This window comes from Macaca mulatta, chromosome 1 (assembly GCF_049350105.2).
Source record: "Macaca mulatta isolate MMU2019108-1 chromosome 1, T2T-MMU8v2.0, whole genome shotgun sequence".
In the NCBI taxonomy this organism is placed as follows: Eukaryota; Metazoa; Chordata; class Mammalia; order Primates; family Cercopithecidae; genus Macaca; species Macaca mulatta.
Window position 1 is genome coordinate 50,619,960 of NC_133406.1, and position 21,180 is coordinate 50,641,139.

The following is a 21,180-nucleotide window of genomic DNA, read 5'->3' on the forward strand; positions in this document are numbered from 1 at the left end:
AAATAGTTTTGCTTTGTTGAATAATACATGTGTACTTAAAAGAGGTAAGAGCAAACAGTGTAATTCCACATCATGTCACTTGAGAAGTGCTTAACGTTTTCTTAAACATTTCCATTGGGAAAGGACAGCTTTGATAATGTCCAAATACTCTGAAATGCACTAGACCATGTAACTGTGATGGAATATGAAACTCATCTGTAAACTTTTATACCAAGGGGGTAAAAAAAAAAAAAAAAAGACATTTGATTAAATTATGAATGAGTTTTACAAATTCCTGTCAGAGTTTTACTAAGATCACACAACAGCTTTCTTATTCAGTGAAAAAAATATTTTATTTCTGATGTTTTATTTGGACTTGTAGAACGTGTTACCATTAATCAGAAACATCATGGCAACCCCTAAGAATAGTTTGTGTTGGCTGAGGAATTCTGTTTGGTTTGCTTTTTTTTGCTTTGTTATATTTTATTGCCACAAGGGGTGTGACTTGATAATGATTTCCTCTGAATTATAACAACATAGCCAGATGTAGTCTCACACTTTTTTTCATACTCTTAAGTGAAAATAACATGAAATGTTTCAAGCGCTTAACTCCCCCTCATTCACGAAGTATAACAATTAAAATCTCAGCTATAACCAGTTTAGCTTTTTCCTTACTTTTAAAATAAAAATTTTTACTTTTAACTATTTTTTTAGTCAATATTTTTAAATTGTATACAGGTCAATGGCCTCTCTCTTTGTCCATTATTCATTTCATGGCAAAATATTCTTCTTTGATAGTATAAATAAATAATAAAGCAATCTAGGTCCTTCAGGTTTGAAAGGCAATTTTTGAGTAGCATATTACCAGCTAGCCAATCACTAGGAATTTTTTTCAATATTATTTGTATATATTAAAACTTTTCATTACACTAAAGTGCATTATTTTCTTAAGCAGGTATCCTTCATTGTGAGGTTTAACATTAAAGCAATCTGTTAAAATGCCGTTATCTTTGCTCATATTTTTATTACAGTCATCTAAGGTAGCTTACACATAAAACCTGTTTGCATATCTGTTGTTCTCTAAATATTAATTGAAGATTTACTGAGGGTTTGTAAGATCCTTCTTGCTGTTATGTGAAAAGTCAAACTGTAGTTAATGTAAATTATAGCCTTTTAGGTGCTTGGGGGTCAGAGGTTTTATGTTTTTTGGGAAAGGGGGACTTTAGTAGTCTGAGGATTTCTGTACATATTTTCTACTGTTTTATGTGAAGTTTGGGCTCTGGGAATAAGAAAATGTCCTTTTCAAATTTATTTGACATATTAATGCTGGTTGTGATACAAACCCATTCCTTCAAGGCAACTGGTATCAGTTTTTAAGTGTGATTTACCTGATATTTTTGTTCAGCAAAGCTCATCGTAGCACCCCCACCCCTACTTCAGATATGCATTGCTTCTGATGTTGTTCACATCTTTAACCCTGTCAAGCATTGAACTGAATATATTAGCTACTTTTGACACATTAAAATATTATGTTCAGATTGAATTTAAAGTTTAAAGAAACTAATAGAATTATGTAATAGTGAATTCTTTAAGTAAACCCAAGATCTTTAAAATTGTAACATGATCATTTTATTCCTAATAGAAATGTTAAATAGAATATAGTACAAAACTGCATTACCTTCAGTTGTGTACTATTTCCATAATACTTTTAGACAGATATATCTATGAGTTAATATTAAATCCATCAAGGATACAAGATTGGATGACCTTTCTGAAGTATTTAGGTCGGTCTAATTAAATGGACTAGGGTAACATTTAAGAAAGAAAGGATAATTAGGAGAAGCTACCACAGAAGGTAACTTTTCAAATCATGGCACATTAGAGCTGGAAGAAACCTTAGAAACCTAAAAGCTAATTTTTAAATTTTTGTTAGAGAGCTGAAGTCCAAGACAAGAGTGTGATTTTGAAGTACTATGACCTAGAAATCTTGGTCTCTTCATTCATGTGCCAGAATTTATTTCCCCACAACATGGGAACACATGGTCTCAGAAGAGTAGAGGATAAAATAAAACTATTTAAGACTTTTACCTTATTGGGTTATTAGGAAATAATGTATATACATGATTGCTTCAGGAGTAGAGAAACAGAATGGGAACATGTATAATTTTGTAATTCATAGGAATCCTCAAGCACAACTAACCTGTGTTGCTATATATATCCACATATATAGAGAAAAAACAAAAAGTTTACCTCATTATGAATAAAATGTACTGAAGTGATAAACAAGTTTTTTATTTCCTGAGTTACTTTTAGGATTACTGTTAAATTAATATTTGGGAAAATACTGCTTTTAAAAAGAATCCTACAAGAATAAGCAAACTTTATTTCCTAGGTAATATGTAAATAGTTCCAGGATATAGTTGTAATTAGTAAAACAAAAACTAATCTTATAATCCCACCCTTTATTAAAGTTCTTGGAAATTCCATTTATTAATACTTATATTATTAGTAACCTATTTTATGAGAGTGTTAGTGAGGCAACATGCTAGTGAATGGAATTTAGTGTTACCCTTTGGAACCTCCTTTGCTTTATCTAACTTACTGTGTGACTGTAGACAACCAATTTAACCTAAGTGATTTGATTTTTTTATCCTTAAAAAGTAACATATCTGTGCTTGGATCATAGAAGAATCAGTGATTTAATATTTATATAAAAATTGAAACTGGGAAAAGGGCTTGCAATACAAGTTAGAATTCTTTTTTTTTTTTTTTTTTAGTTAAAAACATTCTTGTTAATAGGGTATGTATTTTGAAAGATAAAATGTTTTAGAAAAATAGGCTACTCAACAGGCCTAACAGTGTTTTAAAACATTCCTGTTCAGAGTGGAAAAATTTAGAAGAAAAATTTTCATAGCTAAAGTATTACCCAAAAAGTCACTGCTCTCTACTGAAGAGGGAGAAAAAATATATTCCAACTCTAAGATCTTCTTGGATAGACTTAGTAAAACAAGCTTATACTCTTAAGTGAGAAAATGGTGTTAACAAACTTTTTTTTTTTTTTTTTTTTTTTTGAGACAGGCTATCCCTCTGTCACCCAGGCTGGAATGGCATGATCACGGCTCACTGCACCCTTGACCTCCCAAGCTCAAGTGATCCTCCCAAGTAGCCAGGAACACAGGCATGCACTGCACTACCATGCCAGCCTTTTTTTTTTTTTTTTTTTTTTAAATTCTTAGAGAGACAAGAATTTTTTTTAAATTCATAGAGAGACAAGTCTCACTATGTTGCCCAGGCTGGTGTCGAACTCCTGGGCTCAAGGGATCTTCCTGCCTTGGCCTCCCAAAGTGCTGGGATTAGAGGCATGAGCCACTGCACCCAGCCAACAAACATTCTCTTAATCTTTCAAAATAACCAGTAAATCTACAAATAGTAAAGTATTATTTTCATCAGGGATTTTTTTATTATTTTTCAGATTTTGCAGAAACAATGTGAAATTGTTTTGGAAAGATAAGGTAGAATTTTTGAATAAATTTGAACATCTCACAGTTAAGTGAGAAACACCTTTAAAAGCACAGTAAAGCTACACCTGAACAATAACTAAAGGCTAAATCATTGTAATGTTTTGTTGGACTGACTTTAACTTGACCTATTGTAGCCACAAATAACAAATTTCTTTGTAACTGATGCTATTACAGTAGGTAATCAAAAATGAAAAATTCTAGTCTTATATACTAGTTTTGGGGTGTTAAGGCATTATCCCCTCTGGAGAAATGTCATACAGCATCAATGTAAACATGTACAAGAAAGAATTTGAAAAAAAAATGACAGGTTAATCGATGAAATTCGTTGTATTTACTGTTTGGATTTTATTTAGTGTTTCCTTGATGTCTGTTTCCTCATCTCTTATTTGTTGGTAGATGACTTTTCTGCCTCTTTTTTCTTTTAAAATTCCTTTCTTACATTTCTGTCCTCTTTTTCTAGTCGTTCTCTATCTGGATAATAAAATGAATGACAGGAAAGTCACCCACATATAGTTTGGGATGAGCCTTTTGCAGATTGCTTTTTGTTTCATACAAGTATAAGATCATATTTTCTTTTTCAACTTAGTAATAGGCAGGCTTCTTGGAAAAATCAGTAGATTGATACAGTCTCTCCCCAAATCAAATTATATTGTATATCTTTTATATTAGATGTTTGCAGAAATTCTGTGGCCTTTAAGATCAGTTATTCAGCCTTTGTAATTATGTTATCTAGCTATGTTGAAAAGATAAGTGCTTACTATATAAGCACTCTTTGAAAAATAATTAACTGATTACTCTTTCAGAAAACAGCAGGTGTCTCAATGCTTTTATTTCCATAATTATAAAGACCATTGTCAAAATCTTTGGTTTACTAAGTATTTCAGTGAGCATATATAGAGATACATTGCTTGTAGCATAAAAAGTCTTGTAAATAACTTATTCACATTTGGCTTTTAATTCATACATTTTTATTTGCTTTTTTGAAAATTATGAAGTTAAAATTTAATTCAAAGGTAGTATTTTTCATGTATAAAACTAATAATGCAGTTTAGCATACTGTTTGAATAAAATTATAATAAATGGCACAATTCCTTAAACCCTGAAAATACCAAGTTATATTGGAAAGTAGTAGAAACAAACAAACTAGTGGAGAACATCTTAGAAAATTCTATTGTGGAAATAAAGATGATTATTTTCAGTCAGAATGAATTTATATATACAACAAAAATACACAAAAGATTTTTCTCATCCTAAAAAGATTTTTCCCTTTGCGTCTATTTTATTTAGCCCTGCCATGCACCACATTAATTTTATGAACATAAATGATATTTAACTTTTCTTTTTTGAGACAGAGTCTCACTCCGTCACCAGGCTGGAGTGCAGTGGTGCGATCTCAACTCACTGCAACCTCCACTTCTTGGGTTCAAGCAATTCCGCCTCAGCCCCTCAGGTAGTTGGGATTACAGGCGCGCACCACCATGCCCAGCTAGTTTTTGTAGTTTAGTAGAGACAGGGTTTCACCATGTTGGTCAGGCTGGTCTCAATCTCGTGACCTCGTGATCTGTCCGCCTCAGCCTCCCAAAGTGCTGGGATTACAGGCGTGAGCCATGGCACCTGGCCACCTTTTCATTTTAAATTGTTTAAATTTATGCCCTGTTAGACATCAGAATCTATGCTTGAACAAAGGAAATAGTAAATTAGCTATATGTCTGCTGGTTTCACTCGGATGTGGATATGGATATGTGGATAAAGACAGTGAATGAAATTAAAACCTTGGTATTTTAAATATCATTACCAGATATAATTGATGGAATGTTGTATCAACAAACATTGAAACTTGGCTTTATTTGTAACGTAAACTATATAGAATCCATACATAGCCAAATTAGATTTAAAATATACAGTTAATGAATGGTACTCAAAGTGTTTTTGTTGCACTGTTACTCTGAATGTGGACTCTCTATATTTGGTATGGCGTGACTAGGCATAACTTTTGTAATGTATTTCAGTTGTATGTTTTTCCTTTTATTGCCAGCTTCTGATAATGAAATTTTCCAAAGGGATGGGATATAAGAATCATCTTTTATAAAAACCAGTGGGGAGTTGGGTATTACAATCTAGTTCTAAACTGTCTATTTGCTTTATATAAAGGCTTTGATTTCTATAACTGACCATTTGATGAATATTTAAATTACACAGAATAATGTCTACATAGAATAAACTTAAGTATTCAAGAGCCTTAAAGTGAAAAAATGAACCTTTTGACTGCCTTAAAATATGACTTGCTCTGTAATTCAGGCATACTAGTTACTTTCCTTGGGATCTGTTTAATGCCTTAATAGTGTTCTAATGTTTCTGAAGTACAGAACTCAAAGGGTCTTTTAGAGCTTTTAATTTTACATAGTGAATGGAAATTTAAGTATTAAGTTTTAAAACCTGGTTGTACATTAGTAATTTAAACATCCAAAAACTGGAAAATCTAGGTACATTGATGTGTTATATACATGACTGTTAACATCAGTAATATTTTTTGATAGTTTAAGGTTTTTTATTGTTTTGTATAACAAGTTATCCAACAAGTTGGACTTTATAACATAACATCCTAGGACCAAGTTGCATATTTAACACTGAATGAAAATGCAGTTGTACAGTTCCAAAAATAATTAATTTTTAAGGGAATTTTTCAAGACAAAAGGCAAATATTTTGTTTCAAACCTAGAAGCAAATTCATTCCAAGAACTGAATATAGTAGTAAAACATAAAGACTATTGCAATAAAAAGTTTCCAGGCCAGTGACTTGTTTAATTACATTCACATTTTTACATTCACTTTGCCTTTCAAAGCAGGAGTATTTTATAAAACTGAAAGAATACTTTAAATTGTCAAGCTGGTGCTTAACAGTATATGTAAAATTTAAGTTTATTTCATTTCCAAGGAAAGGACCCTGAAGGGAGGGCACAGGGAGCTTCCTAGGTCTGTTGATAAACTAACTGATGCTTTGTCAAGTCTTCCAAGTTTTCACTGTAAATAATACACCTAACAATGTAATTTTGCTGTTTTCTAATAGGGAATGAATGAATATATTAATGTATTACATTTGTTTCATGATAAAACAGTTTTCACCAATACTGTGAAATCCTTTCTCTCCTTTCTAGCCTTGCAAAATACCCTACTAAATAAATCCTTTTAGACATGGAGTGCAGGTGGACACTGTGTGAACTGTTGCTGGTCAGTTATTGTAGAAATTGATAGATGTACCAAATAAACTCTATGCACATTAAATAAGTGTCTTTCTGTTTCTTTTAAGATATGAATTTTAAGGTTATAATATGCCTTATAAAACCTAAAGCCTTTAGTAATCTTTTGTATTTGAACAAGGTAAAATTTAAGTTTTGATCATTAACATTGACCTTTTAATGTATCTAATTTTATGTAAGTATTAAAGTATATGAAGTTAAAGATTCTTTACCCATGGAATTCATTTATAACAAAATGATTAGATTTAATGAAAACAAATTCTTTAAAGTTTTAAAATAGGATTCTTTTGTGAAAAAATCTACTCAAAATTGCCTTTGGCAAAAGTTATCATCCAAACACAAGAAGTCAACTATGCAAATAAAAACACTGTTTCAATGCCAATTTGCAGAATTTTTTCTCTCAATTCCCATAAAAATTTTCTGAAAAGTTCTAAGATCTAAACTGTAGGTAACTAAAAGCAAGTTACGTCAGAATATACTCACCAAAATTCAAAAAATTTGGTTGATTTTACAGAAATCTACTTATAAAAGATGAAGTCAACAGTTGTATAAGGATCACAAATTATATTTATAGATACCAGATTTAATAAATTTTAACAATATTAAACTTATCAAGAAAACCTGACTTTAAAAGATGTTGTTCAAATGGTAATTTTTAATTAGTAAACAGTAAAATCCAGGTACAGAAGATCCCTTTTTTCTTCAACAGCTTTTCAGTTAGATATTTTGGCAATTAAAATGTAAATTGATTAGTGATAAAGTGAAAAATGGCCTAGTTTTTTATATTAATGAAGTCCAGTAAACAGCTCGTATTTCAGATCTTAAAGGGCCGGGCATTGTGCTTACACCTGTAATCATAGCACTTTAGGAGGCGAAAGCAGGAGGACTGCTTGAGCCCAGGAGTTCCAAACTGTAAATAAAGTTGTAAATATGGGGATCTTGCTGGGCAACACAGCAAGTCCCCCATATTTACAAAAAACTAAAAAGAATTAGTTGAGCATGGTGGCATGTGCCTGTAACCCTAGCTATTCAGAAGGCTACGGTAGGAGGATCACTTCAGCCCAGGAGTTTGAGACTGCAGTGAACCATGATAGAGTCACTTCACTCCATCCTGGGCTACAGAGGTAGACCTTGTCTCAAAAAAAAAATGTAAATAAAAAATGTAAAAATGAGGACTGAGGAAAAAAGTTAGAAGTTAGTCACCATTCTCTTACTTTTATCCAGCTATAAGGTATGGAAAAGCAGAAGAAACGGAAATCAATATCCAAGACAACATGAAATCCCAGAGGCTTCCCCTGCTCCCTAAATTCTTGGCTGGGTACAGGTAGGAATCTTGGAAAACCCTGAGGGGTCCACAAGAAAACACACACATACCTGAGCCATTGTGATTAATAATAGCCATTATGTATTGTCTATTAAAAACCACTCTGAATGATTGACATATATTATCTCCATTCCTCAAAAAATAAACCCTAAAGGAAAGTACTATTACCTACATTTTATAAGAAACTTGAAGTTCTGAGAGGTTAAGTCACCTACCTAATGGTTACACCTTTAGTGATGTGAACGCTTGTCTGTCTTGACAAATCATCAGCTATGCTCTGAAAGTATGTTACGAATTTTTTTTTTAACTGAAGGTTTAGTGGTGTTATGCTGTGGTCTCCCATCTAAATCCTGCTCCCTTAACCCCTAGCTTTGTAACCAGCCTGTTGCATACAGTTAAAACTAAAGTTGTTGGCGTTCCACGATTGACAGTGTCAGTAAGGGAGCTGCTGGCTTCGGTGCTTCCCTACATCCTTGGATTCTGCTCCTCGTTTTGTTTTCCTCTTGGAGAGTCCCTATACTTTTTAAAACCTGCTAAGCCTTGCATTTTTAAAAATGTATTATTGTGTCCAATATTTTAAACGTTTTAGAGTGGCAAGTTTTTTGTTATTGTTTTGGGTTTTTTTCCAAAGATATTTAATGTGCCATATGGCAAAAAGAGGTCAGATTTTTTGTATTTTATTTCATCCCTTAGCGTTTAACAAATAGGGGAAATCTGCTTCCTTTTTGATGCAGTGCTAAACCCTCCAAAGTAAAAATCTTTTATTAGTCAATGAGTTTAAGTTCAGAAGACTAAGAGGCAGGTATTAGTGGGGTTTATTTCTTCCATTTTAAATAAAGCCATACTGAGAATCAGATATCATATTACCTTCAGTAGAGTTTTTGAGGCTTTTGATGATAAGGCTTCTCTCCCTAATACTGAATTCTTTCAAGATCTGAACATAGTCAAGAACCACCCACCACTCGCCTCTCACCCTATGTCCTACCAGTCTAGGAAGAGTTGATAAAAGATGTTTCTTCACAGGCCAGGCGCAGTGGCTCATGCCTGTAATCCTAGCACTTTGGGAGGCCAAGGCAGACGGACTGCCTGAGCTCAGGAGTTTGAGACCAGCCTGGCCTACATGGCGAAATCCTGGCTGTACTAAAAATAAAAAAAGTCAGCCGAGTGTGGTGGTGCTCACCTATAGTCCCAGCTACTCAGGAGGCTGAGGCATGAGTATCGCTTGTACCCAGGAAGTGGAGGTTGCAGCGAGCTGAGATCGTGCCACTGCACTCCAGTCTGGGCAACAGAAAGAAACTGTTTCAATAAAAAAAAAAAAAAAAAAGGTAAAGATGTTTTTCACAGTCAAGCACTGGTGTTTCTATACCTTGAAGTAACTTGCCTCTACCCTTAATATCTAATATGATGAACAATTATAACACAATTTTACCTTTCTCAGGTAATAGACTTCCTCAACTCTCGTCAAGATTTTTTTCAGAATCTCCAAAAGCCTGAATCTAACAAAGATTTTACAACATAGCAAGAACTTTCTTATGACATAATGCGAAATAAAGAACTAAAGACATTCCACTTTTTGTTCCATTCTAGTGCTATAACCTAAATTATCACAAGGGAATGAAATTCTTGTCTAAATTCTTGATCACGAGGTCTCCTAATGGCAGTTTAAATCCAGGTAAGAAGCATCACTGATGGCAAAAGGCCAAGGAAGCCATCAGCTGTATTCTTCAGGACTGTTCCAGATTCTCTGGTCCATCCTGACAGAAACCAGAAGCACTTTTGAAATCCATTTTTCTTCTACCTCTGATGGAGGATTTTTTCTTCTCAGCATCTGATAATCTGGCCCAACTGACTCTGTGAGATCAACTAGGAAAATGCTTTGTATAGTAGGTACTTTAAAAATTCTTGTTGATAGGAAGCTGGAAAGATGATTTCACTAATGAAGTACTGAATGTCTTCAATTATTGTAAAATAAGACTTCCTATAGGATAAATCTTGCTTGCTAAGTTTAGCTGAATTAAATCAGTTTGAATAGTATTCCCAGTATTGAACACATTAAGTGTTCAAAGGCTCTTGGAAATTGAGTTAAATTGTGAGGTGGAGAGTTCTGCTTTCCAGAATTTATATATATATATATATAAATATGTATTAAAATACATATAAGGCCAGGTGCAGTGGCTCACCCCTGTAATCCCAGCACTTTGGGAAGCTGAGGCAGGTGGATCATGAGGTCAGGAGTTTGAGACCAGCCTGGCCAAGATGGTGAAACTCCGTCTCTACTAAAAAATGCAAAAATCAGCTGGGCGCAGTGGCGGGCACCTGTAATCCCAGCTACTTGGGATGCTGAGGCAGGAGAATCGCTTGAACCCAGGAGGCGGAGTCTGCAGTGAGCCGAGATTGCACCATTGCACTGTAGCCTGGGCAACAGAGCAAGACTCCATCTCCAAAAAAATAAATAAATAAAACACACATAAATTCTGGAAAGCAGAACTCTCCACCTCACAATCTAATTCAAGTACATTTAATATAAAAAGTGTGTGTGTGTGTGTGTGTGTGTGTGTGTGTATATGAAATGTTTATGAGGTGGAGATGTCATAAATTATGAGTTGATCTCACAGAGTCACTTGGGGCTTTCCAAAAAATATATATATGTGTGTGTGTGTGTGTGTGTGTGTGTGTATACATAAAACCTCAAAATTTATATATATATTATATATGTAATTATATATAATACATATATAAAAATATATATGACCTCAAACTCCTAGGCTCAAGAGATCCTCCTGCCTCAGCCTCCTGAGTAGCTAGGACTCCAGGCATGTGCCATCACAACAAGCTAATTTTTGTTTATTTTTTGTAAATATGGGGTTCTTACTATGTAGACCAGGCTGATCTCGAACTCCTGAGCGCAGATGATCCTTGCACCTCGGCCTCCCTAAGTGCTAGAATCACAGGCGTAAGCCTATCATCCCATGCCAACTGAAGTACATTTCTATACTGTTTCAAAAGTTCATCCTCGTACAATGCTGAAATCATCTCCTTTTAATTTCTGCCCATAGGTATAGTTTTGTTCCCTGGAACTATTAAGTCATTAAACGAGTAATTTAGTTTCTCTAAGATAAATTTCATTCCATGCTAAAAATTTAATATACTTCTATTACTCTACAAGTACAAAGTGTGAAGGCTTTTCACAATATCGTACAAGATATTCCTGCCGAGTTCACAAGTGTATCAGCAAAAGCCTTAAATTTTAAAGAGAAATCACACATCAGTCTTACCACTTAAAAACTATTGTAGATAAAGAGTTAACTCCTGAATAGGAAATAAAGAATTCTAAATGCTTACCTTCTAGCTCTTGGTTATAAAATTCATACATAAATTCCTAAGAAAATACATTCTTTCCTTATCTTGATACAACTCCAACCTTTCATTTTTTAAATATCATCCCTTTTTCTCAAGAATTGGCAGGTGGGAAGAAGAGGTTTCCACTGCAATTTATTGTTCATTATTTTTACATCTTCATGAAGACAATGCATGTATTTAAAACATCCTCAAACATTTAAAAGACATTATTGGGCATTACCACTTTAACTGACACTGTACTAGCAAACTTATTAGGATAAACATCACTGAAATTCTTTCCTCTTACTTTTTTTTAAATAACACTGATGAACTAGTGGGAGCAATTTTCCTTCTTTGTGAAGCCTATAAGTGTCAGTTGCACCTCCAATAAAAGTACCATTGACAAATATTCTTGGAACCTGTTGGACAAACAAAAGAAGAATTAGGCTTCACTCTAGTATCAGAACTAATATTTCATATAATAATAGACATTTGAACTCTGGGTACTTTTATGAGCCTGGCACCACAAAGCTCTTTCACAAATTAAATCTTAAAATCTTTACCCTTTGAGGTAGGTATTATTTTTAGCCCTATTTTGGAGGAAAATGAGGCACAGGAACTTGTGCAAAATCACAATGATGGTAAAAGCCAGACTGCGATTCAAATCCAAAACAATCTGATTCTAAAACCCTTCTTCCTAATCACCATGGTACGTAAAAGATAAACTAAAGCAGATAAACTAATAATATTTAGTTATTTTCTTACATTTGTTTACTGAAGGGAAAGAGTGCACTATAAACTTCTTTCAATAAACTTGAAAGTGGCAACACTGCACATTTTTCTGATTATGCATATTATGGAAAAATCCAAATTTCAAGAATCTAAAAACATGGAGCACTAAAGCATTCCTATTAGAAAAGTAATTGAAGACCAACCCCTGTATTGCCCAGGTAAAGGGAGGAAGAATACTTTTATCTTGCAAAGAGCTCCAAGAGGAACTCAAAGATCCATAGACAAGCACTCATAATAACGCTACTCATCAACCTCAATCAAAACACACACACAGAATAAAAATAAATCAACTCTACCGTTTCCTATTCTAAGAATAGTTCCTAGATCTGCAGCTGCTTTTTCTATCCTCAGAGTATGTCTGGCTCATTTTCCAAACACAAGGGTCTAGGCTCTGGGTGATCCGGTTTACAACCTATTAAAGAGGAACAGCACCACAGAGGATATACTCACAGTTCTTTCACCAGTCATTTTGTAAAGAGCATCTTGGAACTGGTTTCCATATTCAAGCAGGTCCAATTCCACCACTTTATAGTTAACATTCATGTCATGGAAAAGCTTTTTTGCCATTGTACAGTAAGAACAGGATGTTTTTGAGAAAATCACCACACAATTATCAGAAATTGTTTCCTGAAATAAAACCACAAAAAATCACTTTAATTCTAGACATTACCAATTGGAAAGAAATTAGGATATAATGGAAAGGGTATGGATTTTGGTCTCATGATTCCGGGCTCAAACTAAGCATCATCTATTTTTTCTCATCTGCAGATTGAGGATATTTTTCACTTCAAAGCAATGTTATTAGGAAAAAAGATGTAATAAAAAGTGCCTGGCATAGAGCAATAACAATAAATAATAATCATAGCCAATTCATATACAGCAACCATTTCTGTGTGCCAAGTACTATTCTCAACACTTTTATCTTCACTGGGTTATTTAAACCTCACTACAATCCTGAGGTAGGTCCTATTATTGTCCCCACTACACAGATGAGGAAAGTGAGGTACAGATAAAGATCAACAATTTGTTCATGGTTCTCAGCTAATAGGTGGAAGAGCTGGGATTAGACCCAGGCAAATCTGGCTCTACAGTCCAGATATTTAATCTCCATTATACTCCTTTTTCAGCTGGATGCAGTGGCTCCTACCTGTAATCCTAGCACTGGGGGAGGTTGAGGTGGACAGATCACTTGATGTCAGGAGTTCGAGACCAACCTGGCCAAAATGGTGAAACCCCATATCTACCAAAAACACAAAAGTTGCTGGGCATGGTGGCACATGCTTGTTAACCCAGCTACTCAGGAGGCTGAGGCAGGAGAATCACTGGAACCAGGGAGGTGGTTCCAGTGATTCTCCAGCCTGAGGAACACAGTAAGTGGACTCTGTCTCAAAAAAACAAACAAACAAAACAAACAAACAAAAAAAAACCCAAAACATTGTACTTCTTTTTCTGTTTTTTTTTTTTTTTTTTTTTTTTTTTTTTGAGACAAAGTCTCACTGTGTCCCTCAGGCTGGAGTTCAGTGGCGAGATCTAGGCTCACTGCAACCTGCGCCTCCTGGGTTCAAGTGATTCTAAAGCCTCAGCCTCCCGAGTAGCTAGGATTATAGGCACCTGCCACCATGGCCAGTTAATTTTTGTATTTTCAGTAGAGACAGGGTTTCACCATGTTGGCCAGGCTGGTCTCAAAGTGCTGACCTCAGGTGATCCACCTGCCTCAGCCTTCCAAAGTCTTGGGATTACAGGTGTGAGCCATCGCGCCCGGCCCCAAAACATACTTCTTTTCAAATATTCAGTAGGTATTCAGGAGTTAACTCCTTACCTTCTATTCTATAACTTTCAATGGTAAGGAATGGTATATGATTTCTTCTTAAAATGTAAGGCTTACCCCTCTACTTCTATCCCTTCCTATATACCTTTATAGTACAAAAGCTGTCATTACTCTATTGATAAGGTATTCTCATACTCTTAATTCAGGAAAAGCTACTTCCAGAAATGCTGATTCAATGAGTTTGAGGTAGAAGTTGAAAACTGTATTTTTTCAAAAACTTCTCCATATAATTACGATATCAGCCTGGTTTGAAAACTACCCTCCAGGCCTTTACCACAATGGCTATGAGACTCTGCTATGCATCTACACAGCCTATGAAGTTTTTGTTTTTGTTTTTTGTTTCTAAACATAGGAATGCCTGGGTCCTTCAAAAGATTTTGAATGGATAGATTTAGCACCCAGACATTTGTCTAGGTTTTTTTGTTTGTTTGTTTTTTGAGACAGAGTCTCACTCTGTCATCCAGGCTGGAGTACAATGGCACGATCTCAGCTCACTGCAGCCTTAACCTCCTGAGCTCAGGCGATTCTCCCACCTCAGCCTGCCAAGTGTTTGGGACTACAGACACATGTCATGACACCTGGATATTTTTTGTAGAGACAGGGTTTCGCCTTGTTGCCCAAGCTGGTGTTGAACTCCTAGGCTCAAGTAATCTACCCGCCTTGGCCTTCCAAAGTGCTGGGATTACAGACATGAGCCACTGTGCCTGGCCTGTGGAGGATCATAAGCAGCACCTTCAAGATGAAGGCCAAAAACCAGAAAGTATAACACCCATGCTTCAGAAGTTATACCCACCCTTGGGTGTCAGAAAGGCCCTGAGTTTTAGTGCAGCTGTCTGCAAGTTGGTCTATTTTTATGCTTCCCTTGTGTTTACTAATAATACTTAGTATAAAAGTCTATCCTAGGGAGGGCCTGCCATACCAGAGATGTATTAATGAATCCATCTTACGGAGGACAAAACCAAGGCTGAGTGGTTTGCAATACTGGGATTTGACTCAACCTTGTTACAACACCAAAGCCAGTGCTTTTCCCTCCACCATGCTGCCTCAGGTTACAGACACGCTGACACCATCGTGTAGGGAGAGATGAGCTTCCAGGGCTCTGACATATATTAGACATGGTTGAAGAGTTTCCAAAGTGAGCTGAAACTAAAGAAGACAGTGTTAGGGTTTCTAGAACCCTCTTCTGACTTTTTCTCAAGCTCACCCTTACTGTATATTCCATGATGTTGTAATTTTACTTTAAAACAGGCAATTCGGGCCAGGCATGGTGGCTCATGCTTGTAATCCCAGCACTTTGGGAGGCTGAGGCAGGCAGACTGCTTGAAGTCAGGAGTTCAAGACCAGTCTGGCCAACATGGTGAAACTCCATCTCTACTAAAACACAAAAATAAGTTGGGTGTGGTGGTGGGTGCCTATAATCCCAGCTACTAGGGAGGCTGAGGCAGGAAAATTGCTTGAACCCAGGAGGCAGAGGTTGCAATGAGCTGAGATCGCGCCACTGCACTCCAGCTTGGGCAACAAGCGAGACTCTGCCTCAAAACAAAACAAAAAAGCAATTCCCTCACAGTTATAGCCAATAGCTAGGAGTTTAGCCAAATCAACTAAAGGCAGAAATTTTTTTTTTGTTTGTGGTAGTAGTGAGTGGTAAGCAAGAGAGAAAAAATTGATGTATCTTGTAGGTTGCAAGCGAAGAAAAACATACATGTAAGGGAGATTTTCTAAGGCAGAATTAACGAAGCTTCTCAGTAAAAGAAAAAGGAAAAGAAGTCCTATCCCTGAGAGGATGGTTTATGGAGTAACTACTGCATAGTAGGTTCTGTACTAACAAAGAAAACTGTTAAACTGCTGCCCAGGCCAAAATCAAATAGGATCCCTAGCTAAGGGCAGCTTGACTGGTATCAACACTGGATCTCAAGTGGGTATGATGAAAAGGAGCAGCCAACCTCATTATCCAACTTAGACGGAGTGAAGACTTCATTAAAAATAAATCTCATACATTTTAATTACCAAAATGATCTAGGACTTCTTAGTCACAAGGATGATTTTCATAGCAGACTTTTAAATAAATATGAACCTCTTAATTCATTTGCTGAACTATCTCAAGTTTGGATACTGAATAAGCATATTAAATATGTAGGGGACAATTCTTTCTCTACAGAAGAAAGTTCTTCAATCATCTCCCACATCACTCACTTGGATCTGGTTCAGAGGCGCCGTTGCTAAATTCTCCAAAGATGATGATGAGTTGCTCTCCATTCTAAAAGGAATTTAAAAGAACAATGTAGTTTATTAAGCATTAAAGATAATTTACCACGAGTTCTATTTGAAAAAAAACTTACAAACATAGCCAAACTTACAAAATAGAAAAAATTTTTTACTTATTATCAGTATAAAATGTCAATTTACAAAATGTTTGTTTCACCAAAACCAAAAAGGTCTGTGTGCTTATGTAACTAGCTTCCCAACATCCTTAATTATTTGATAAAATCATATTTACTGTGTTTAAAGTTTGACACACTCTTATTTATAACTGGCAAATTTCAAATATTCCATCCTACGCCGTGTGACCTGACCATTGGTTTAAAAATATAGTTTCTACTTTCTGAGTAAAACATGCCAAAACTCTAGGAACACACTGTGAAGCAGGGAACCTTCAAAGATTTTTGAGGAAGCTACGGTATCTCAACCGCAATGGGCCGTAGCTCCAAATTTCCTAGTGTGCAAAGTGGAAACAATAATCACTGGCACCTCTCAAAGGATTTTGTGAAGATTAAATGAATTCATATGCAGAAAGCAGGTAAGTGCCTTCCACATAGTAAATGCTCAATAATGTTTGACATTACTACTAGAATTTCCTGAATACAGGACCTCTCGGTATTTTTTTTTTTTGAGACGGAGTCTCGCTGTGTCGCCCAGGCTGGAGTGCAGTGGTGGGATCTCGGCTCACTGCAAGCTCCGCCTCCCGGGTTTTTACGCCATTCTCCTGCCTCAGCCTCCCGAGTAGCCGGGACTACAGGGGCCCGCCACCTCGCCCGGCTAGTTTTTTGTATTTTTTAGTAGAGATGGGGTTTCACCGTGTTAGCCAGGATGGTCTCGAACTCCTGACCTCGTGATCCGCCCGTCTCGGCCTCCCAAAGTGCTGGGATTACAGGCTTGAGCCACCGCGCCCGGCGACCTCTGGGTATTTATTATCCAAAACCTAGCTGTTGGGAGCTTGTAAAAGGAAGCATTCATTGTCAGGAAAATTATCACTAAAAAACAAAAAAAACTCAACCAGTTTATCATCCTCAAATCTTTTTATCCCTGGAACCTTTCCTTCCCCATGCACTCATCTTTCTTGGTCAACCAGGCCCTATTGCACTGTTGGAACAATATCAAACACCATGATGCAAACTAACTGCAGAGTAAAATTACAAATCTTACAACAGGATTATGAGATATAATAGATATTTCACAAGAGAGTTGCTCGAATATCTAAAGAATAAGAGAATTTTTGAAACTTCAGATATTTAAAAAACTGTTATCCTTATGATTATGTTATAAAACTCAAATATTCTGCTTTCAAATCAATAGTGTATTCATGGGGGGTGCATTTAAAATTTAAGTGTTCTTAAATATAAAAGCTACTTTTTATGTTTTAATTTTTGCAAAAGTCCCAAGCAAAATTTTTTAAACTGGATAGCATGAAATATTAGGCTTTTTTTTGAGATGGAGTCTCACTCTGTCACCCAGCCTGGAGTGCAGTGGCGTGATCTTGGCTCACTGCAACCTCCACTTCCCGGGTTCAAGCGATTCCCCTGCCTCAGACTCCCGAGTCGCTGGGACTACAGGCGTGTACCACCACACCTGGCTAATTTTTTGTATTTTTAGTAGAGATGGGGTTTCACCATGTTGACCAGGCTGGTCTCGAACTCCTGACCTCAGATGATCCACCTGCCTTGGCCTCCCAAAGTGCTGGGATTACAGGTGTAAGCCACCGCGCCTGGCCTGAAATATTAGTCTTATTTTAAGTGAATCCACTTTAAATAGCTTTTTCCATTACATCTTATCCTTGGATAATGAACATCTGCCCTACACAGTAGTCTCCCCTTATCCACGGTTTCAGTTATCCAAGGTCAGCTATGGTCCAAAAACATTACATGGAAAATTTCAGAAGAAAAGAGTTGGTAAGTTTTAAGTTCTAAGTAGCATGATGAAATCTTGAGCCATCTAGCTTCCTCCTACCCAGGGTATGAATCCTCCCTTTGTCCAGCACCTAGACCCTCTCCCCACCCTTTAGTCAACAGCTGTCTTGGTGACCAGATCGACTGTCACAGTGTGGTGATGCTTGTGTCCAAGTAACACTTACTTTACTTAATGGTTCCAACAAGAGTGAAACTCCATCTTTAATAATAATAATAATAATGGCCCCAAACCACTATAGTAGTGATGCTGGCAATTCAGGTATGTCAAAGAGAGAAGCCCTAAAGTGCTTTCTTCAAGTGAAAGGGTGAAAGTTCTCCACTTAATAAGAAAAAAAAAAAAAAAAAATCGCATGCTGAAGTTACTAAGGTCTATGGTAAGAACAGATCTTCTATCAGTGCAATTGTAAAGAAGTAAATAGTTTTGATGTCACATCTCAAACTGCAAGTTACAGCCACAGGGTATAAGTGCTTAGTCAAGCCAGAAAAAGGTATTAAATTTGTGGAGGCAAGAACAGAAAAAGTGTTCCAACTGACAGCAGTGTGTTACGCCAAACAGCACTGGGCCTATAAGAAGATTCAGCAAGGGATTCCTTGAAATGAGCATTTTGTTATTAAAGTGGTTGGTCTTTTATTATTGTTGTTAATCTCTTACTCTGCCTAATTTATAAATTAAGCTTTATCATAGGCATGTATGTATAGGAAAAATAGCATGTATAGGGTTCAGTACTATCCGAGGTTTTAGGCATCCACTGAGGGTCTTGAAACATGTCCACCCCAGTAAGGGGGAACTATTATGATATCGGCACACCTAGAGTGAGGAAGCTACAGCAAACATCAGTTTGTTCAGTAACAACAAAGAAGAGTAAGAGACAGGAACTAAACATTATAACATTATAACCTACCCAATGTTTACAATCTATTATTCCTTGCTTCCCAATAGATTAGCAAGGAACCCTTTAAAACAAAAAGTCCTGCGCGCTTAACTCAGGAAGGAGTTAGGGGCAGCGAGCTAGGAAGACTGCAGCCAACCTGAGAGGAGGGTGAAGCTTTAAGATAAAAGGAAGTTGAGTTCCTGAAGCCTAAACCAGAAAGGTTAGGCAGCGCTGGCCTAGCCCTAAGGAAGAGCATTGGTGGAATCAATCAGCAAGCTGTATTTGGTTTATCAACTAAGAAAGCAAGTCCTTTCATCTCAGGTCCAGCACTTAAAACTGTCATACCCAAACCATTTACTTCACTACTACTGAAGGAACTCCAAATGAACACAAGAAAATGTTTTCTTGGATAGTGAGAGGAGGTAGGAGGTGCATTCTGAAATATTACCCCCCTACCCTACCAAATAAAAGTGTTTCTGGAAGGCACCCTTCCCCTTCAATTTCTGGTTGACCTCGGTAAAATCTGTCACGAACTATGAATAGAAACATGCACGGAGGAAGTAAGTGCACAATAAACATTTCGTTTCAACACGGATGAAGCACCTAGTCACGCCATATTTATGGAGTGCCTACTGTGTGCTAAGTAGGCAAGGTGCTATATTGACCCCAGGGATACGCAGAAAAAAACACTGCAGGGCCTCAACGAGCTGTCAAATATTTAACAGCCTGTGATTAGGGCCTTCAGGAGGGGTGTCCAGCTTGATCTGGAAAGTTAAACTTGAGGTTCCTGGAATCTTGCAAAACTGATATAAGTTCCCAGATTAAGCAGATAGGGAGACAGACTCTCCGGCCAAGTGCGCAGTGGCAGGCGCGGAGGTGCGAGTCGGCAGCACAGCCAGGGACTGGCCGCGCAGGCGTGGGCGGCACAGCCGCAGGTCCCTTCCACTGCGGGTCCCGAAGCCGCGGATATTCTAAACTACTGTAAGGCAGTCACAGCCTCTATCCTAAAAGCTCTGGCCATTCAGCAGGAATCCTTGCCTTCACTTCCTGCAGTAGGGTGGCTAAGTTTAGTAAACAAGAATGCAGGACGCCCGGTTAAACTAGAATTGTAGACAAACACCAGAAAACTGTTCCGTTTTTCCTATGTCCAGTGCAGTATTTGGGACACACTTGGACTAAGAATCATTCACTCTTTAAGTGAAATTCCAACTGATCGCGGCGTCTTGTATTTTTACCTAATAATTCACAGAGGATGGTCTAAGCGAACATGAGTCAAACATTTTCAACACGAGAGTCACAGGCTCCTGAAGTCAGCACAGCCGCGGAGGCACCCTTCTCTGCCCATCCCTCGAGCGCCTCCGCGTGTTATGACTCAGAGCCCACGCTCTAGCCCGCCTAGCCCACCAGGGGCCGGGGCAAAGGGGCGCGTCCGCCCACCGCTCCCTCCAGACTCCCGCAAGGCCAGCGCACCACGCAGGGGCGCTCCCGCCCGCCAACCCCGTACCCAGAGGCCGCAGCGGCCGCAGCTCTTGCAGCTCCCGCAGCTCCCGCCGCCCTGTCAAGCCAGCCTGCCAAGCCGCTCCTGCTCCGAACCAGCCGCGTCCCCGCCAGCGCCGGGCGGTGCCAGAGCATGGTCAGACTCCTGAACCGCAGCAAGCTCTACGGCCGGCCGGACACCGCGGATGCTAGGAACCCGCCTCCTCCGGCCGGGACCCCGCCTTGCCCCGCCCCATCCCGCCCCTTCGGGCTGCCCGCGCCGCCGCCGGTCACCTCCACTCTGCCGAGCGTGTCCTTTCAGGGCGGCCTGGAGCTCGGATTCTGGCGAGTGCCGCCCACATGTAAACATCCTTCAGAGGGGATAGGCGGCTCCCTTGCTTATCTCGAGGGTTCATCCAAGCCCCGCCTCTGGTTTCTTTTAGGTTTAGGGACGCTCATAAAGGCTCCCAGGCACGTGGAAGCAGTGCATGAGGATGGCAGACATGCTGGGGAAACGGAGAAGGAAAAACATGACTATCCAAAAAAAGAATCAAAGTGGTGCCTCAGATGTTTCCAACTACCTGTTAGACAACTTTTTGTGTAGGTGA

General features: G+C 37.8%; 1 protein-coding gene across 3 annotated transcripts; it reads right to left on the reverse strand.

The window, feature by feature from the left end:
- Window positions 1-11,553: 11,553 nt before the first annotated feature.
- Window positions 11,554-21,095, reverse strand: GLRX2 (glutaredoxin 2). Of its 3 annotated transcripts, none has more exon segments than NM_001266398.1 (4): window positions 11,554-11,839; window positions 12,663-12,839; window positions 16,234-16,297; window positions 20,601-20,768. In NM_001266398.1, coding segments are annotated over 4 exon segments (504 nt in total). In that variant the 5' UTR covers window positions 20,729-20,768; the 3' UTR covers window positions 11,554-11,704.
- Between the last annotated feature and the right edge of the window lie 85 nt (window positions 21,096-21,180).

Excerpts from the sequence above, each read along its gene's own strand:
- GLRX2 (XM_015121032.3), bottom strand. The coding sequence starts at position 20,988 with ATGAACCCTCGAGATAAGCAAGGGAGCCGCCTATCCCCTCTGAAGGAT. Across the intron at positions 16,298-20,866 it reads ACACGCTCGGCAGAGTGGAG|AATGGAGAGCAACTCATCAT; the intron begins GTGACCGGCGGC and ends AATTCCTTTTAG. Across the intron at positions 12,840-16,233 it reads CGCCTCTGAACCAGATCCAA|GAAACAATTTCTGATAATTG; the intron begins GTGAGTGATGTG and ends GTTTTATTTCAG.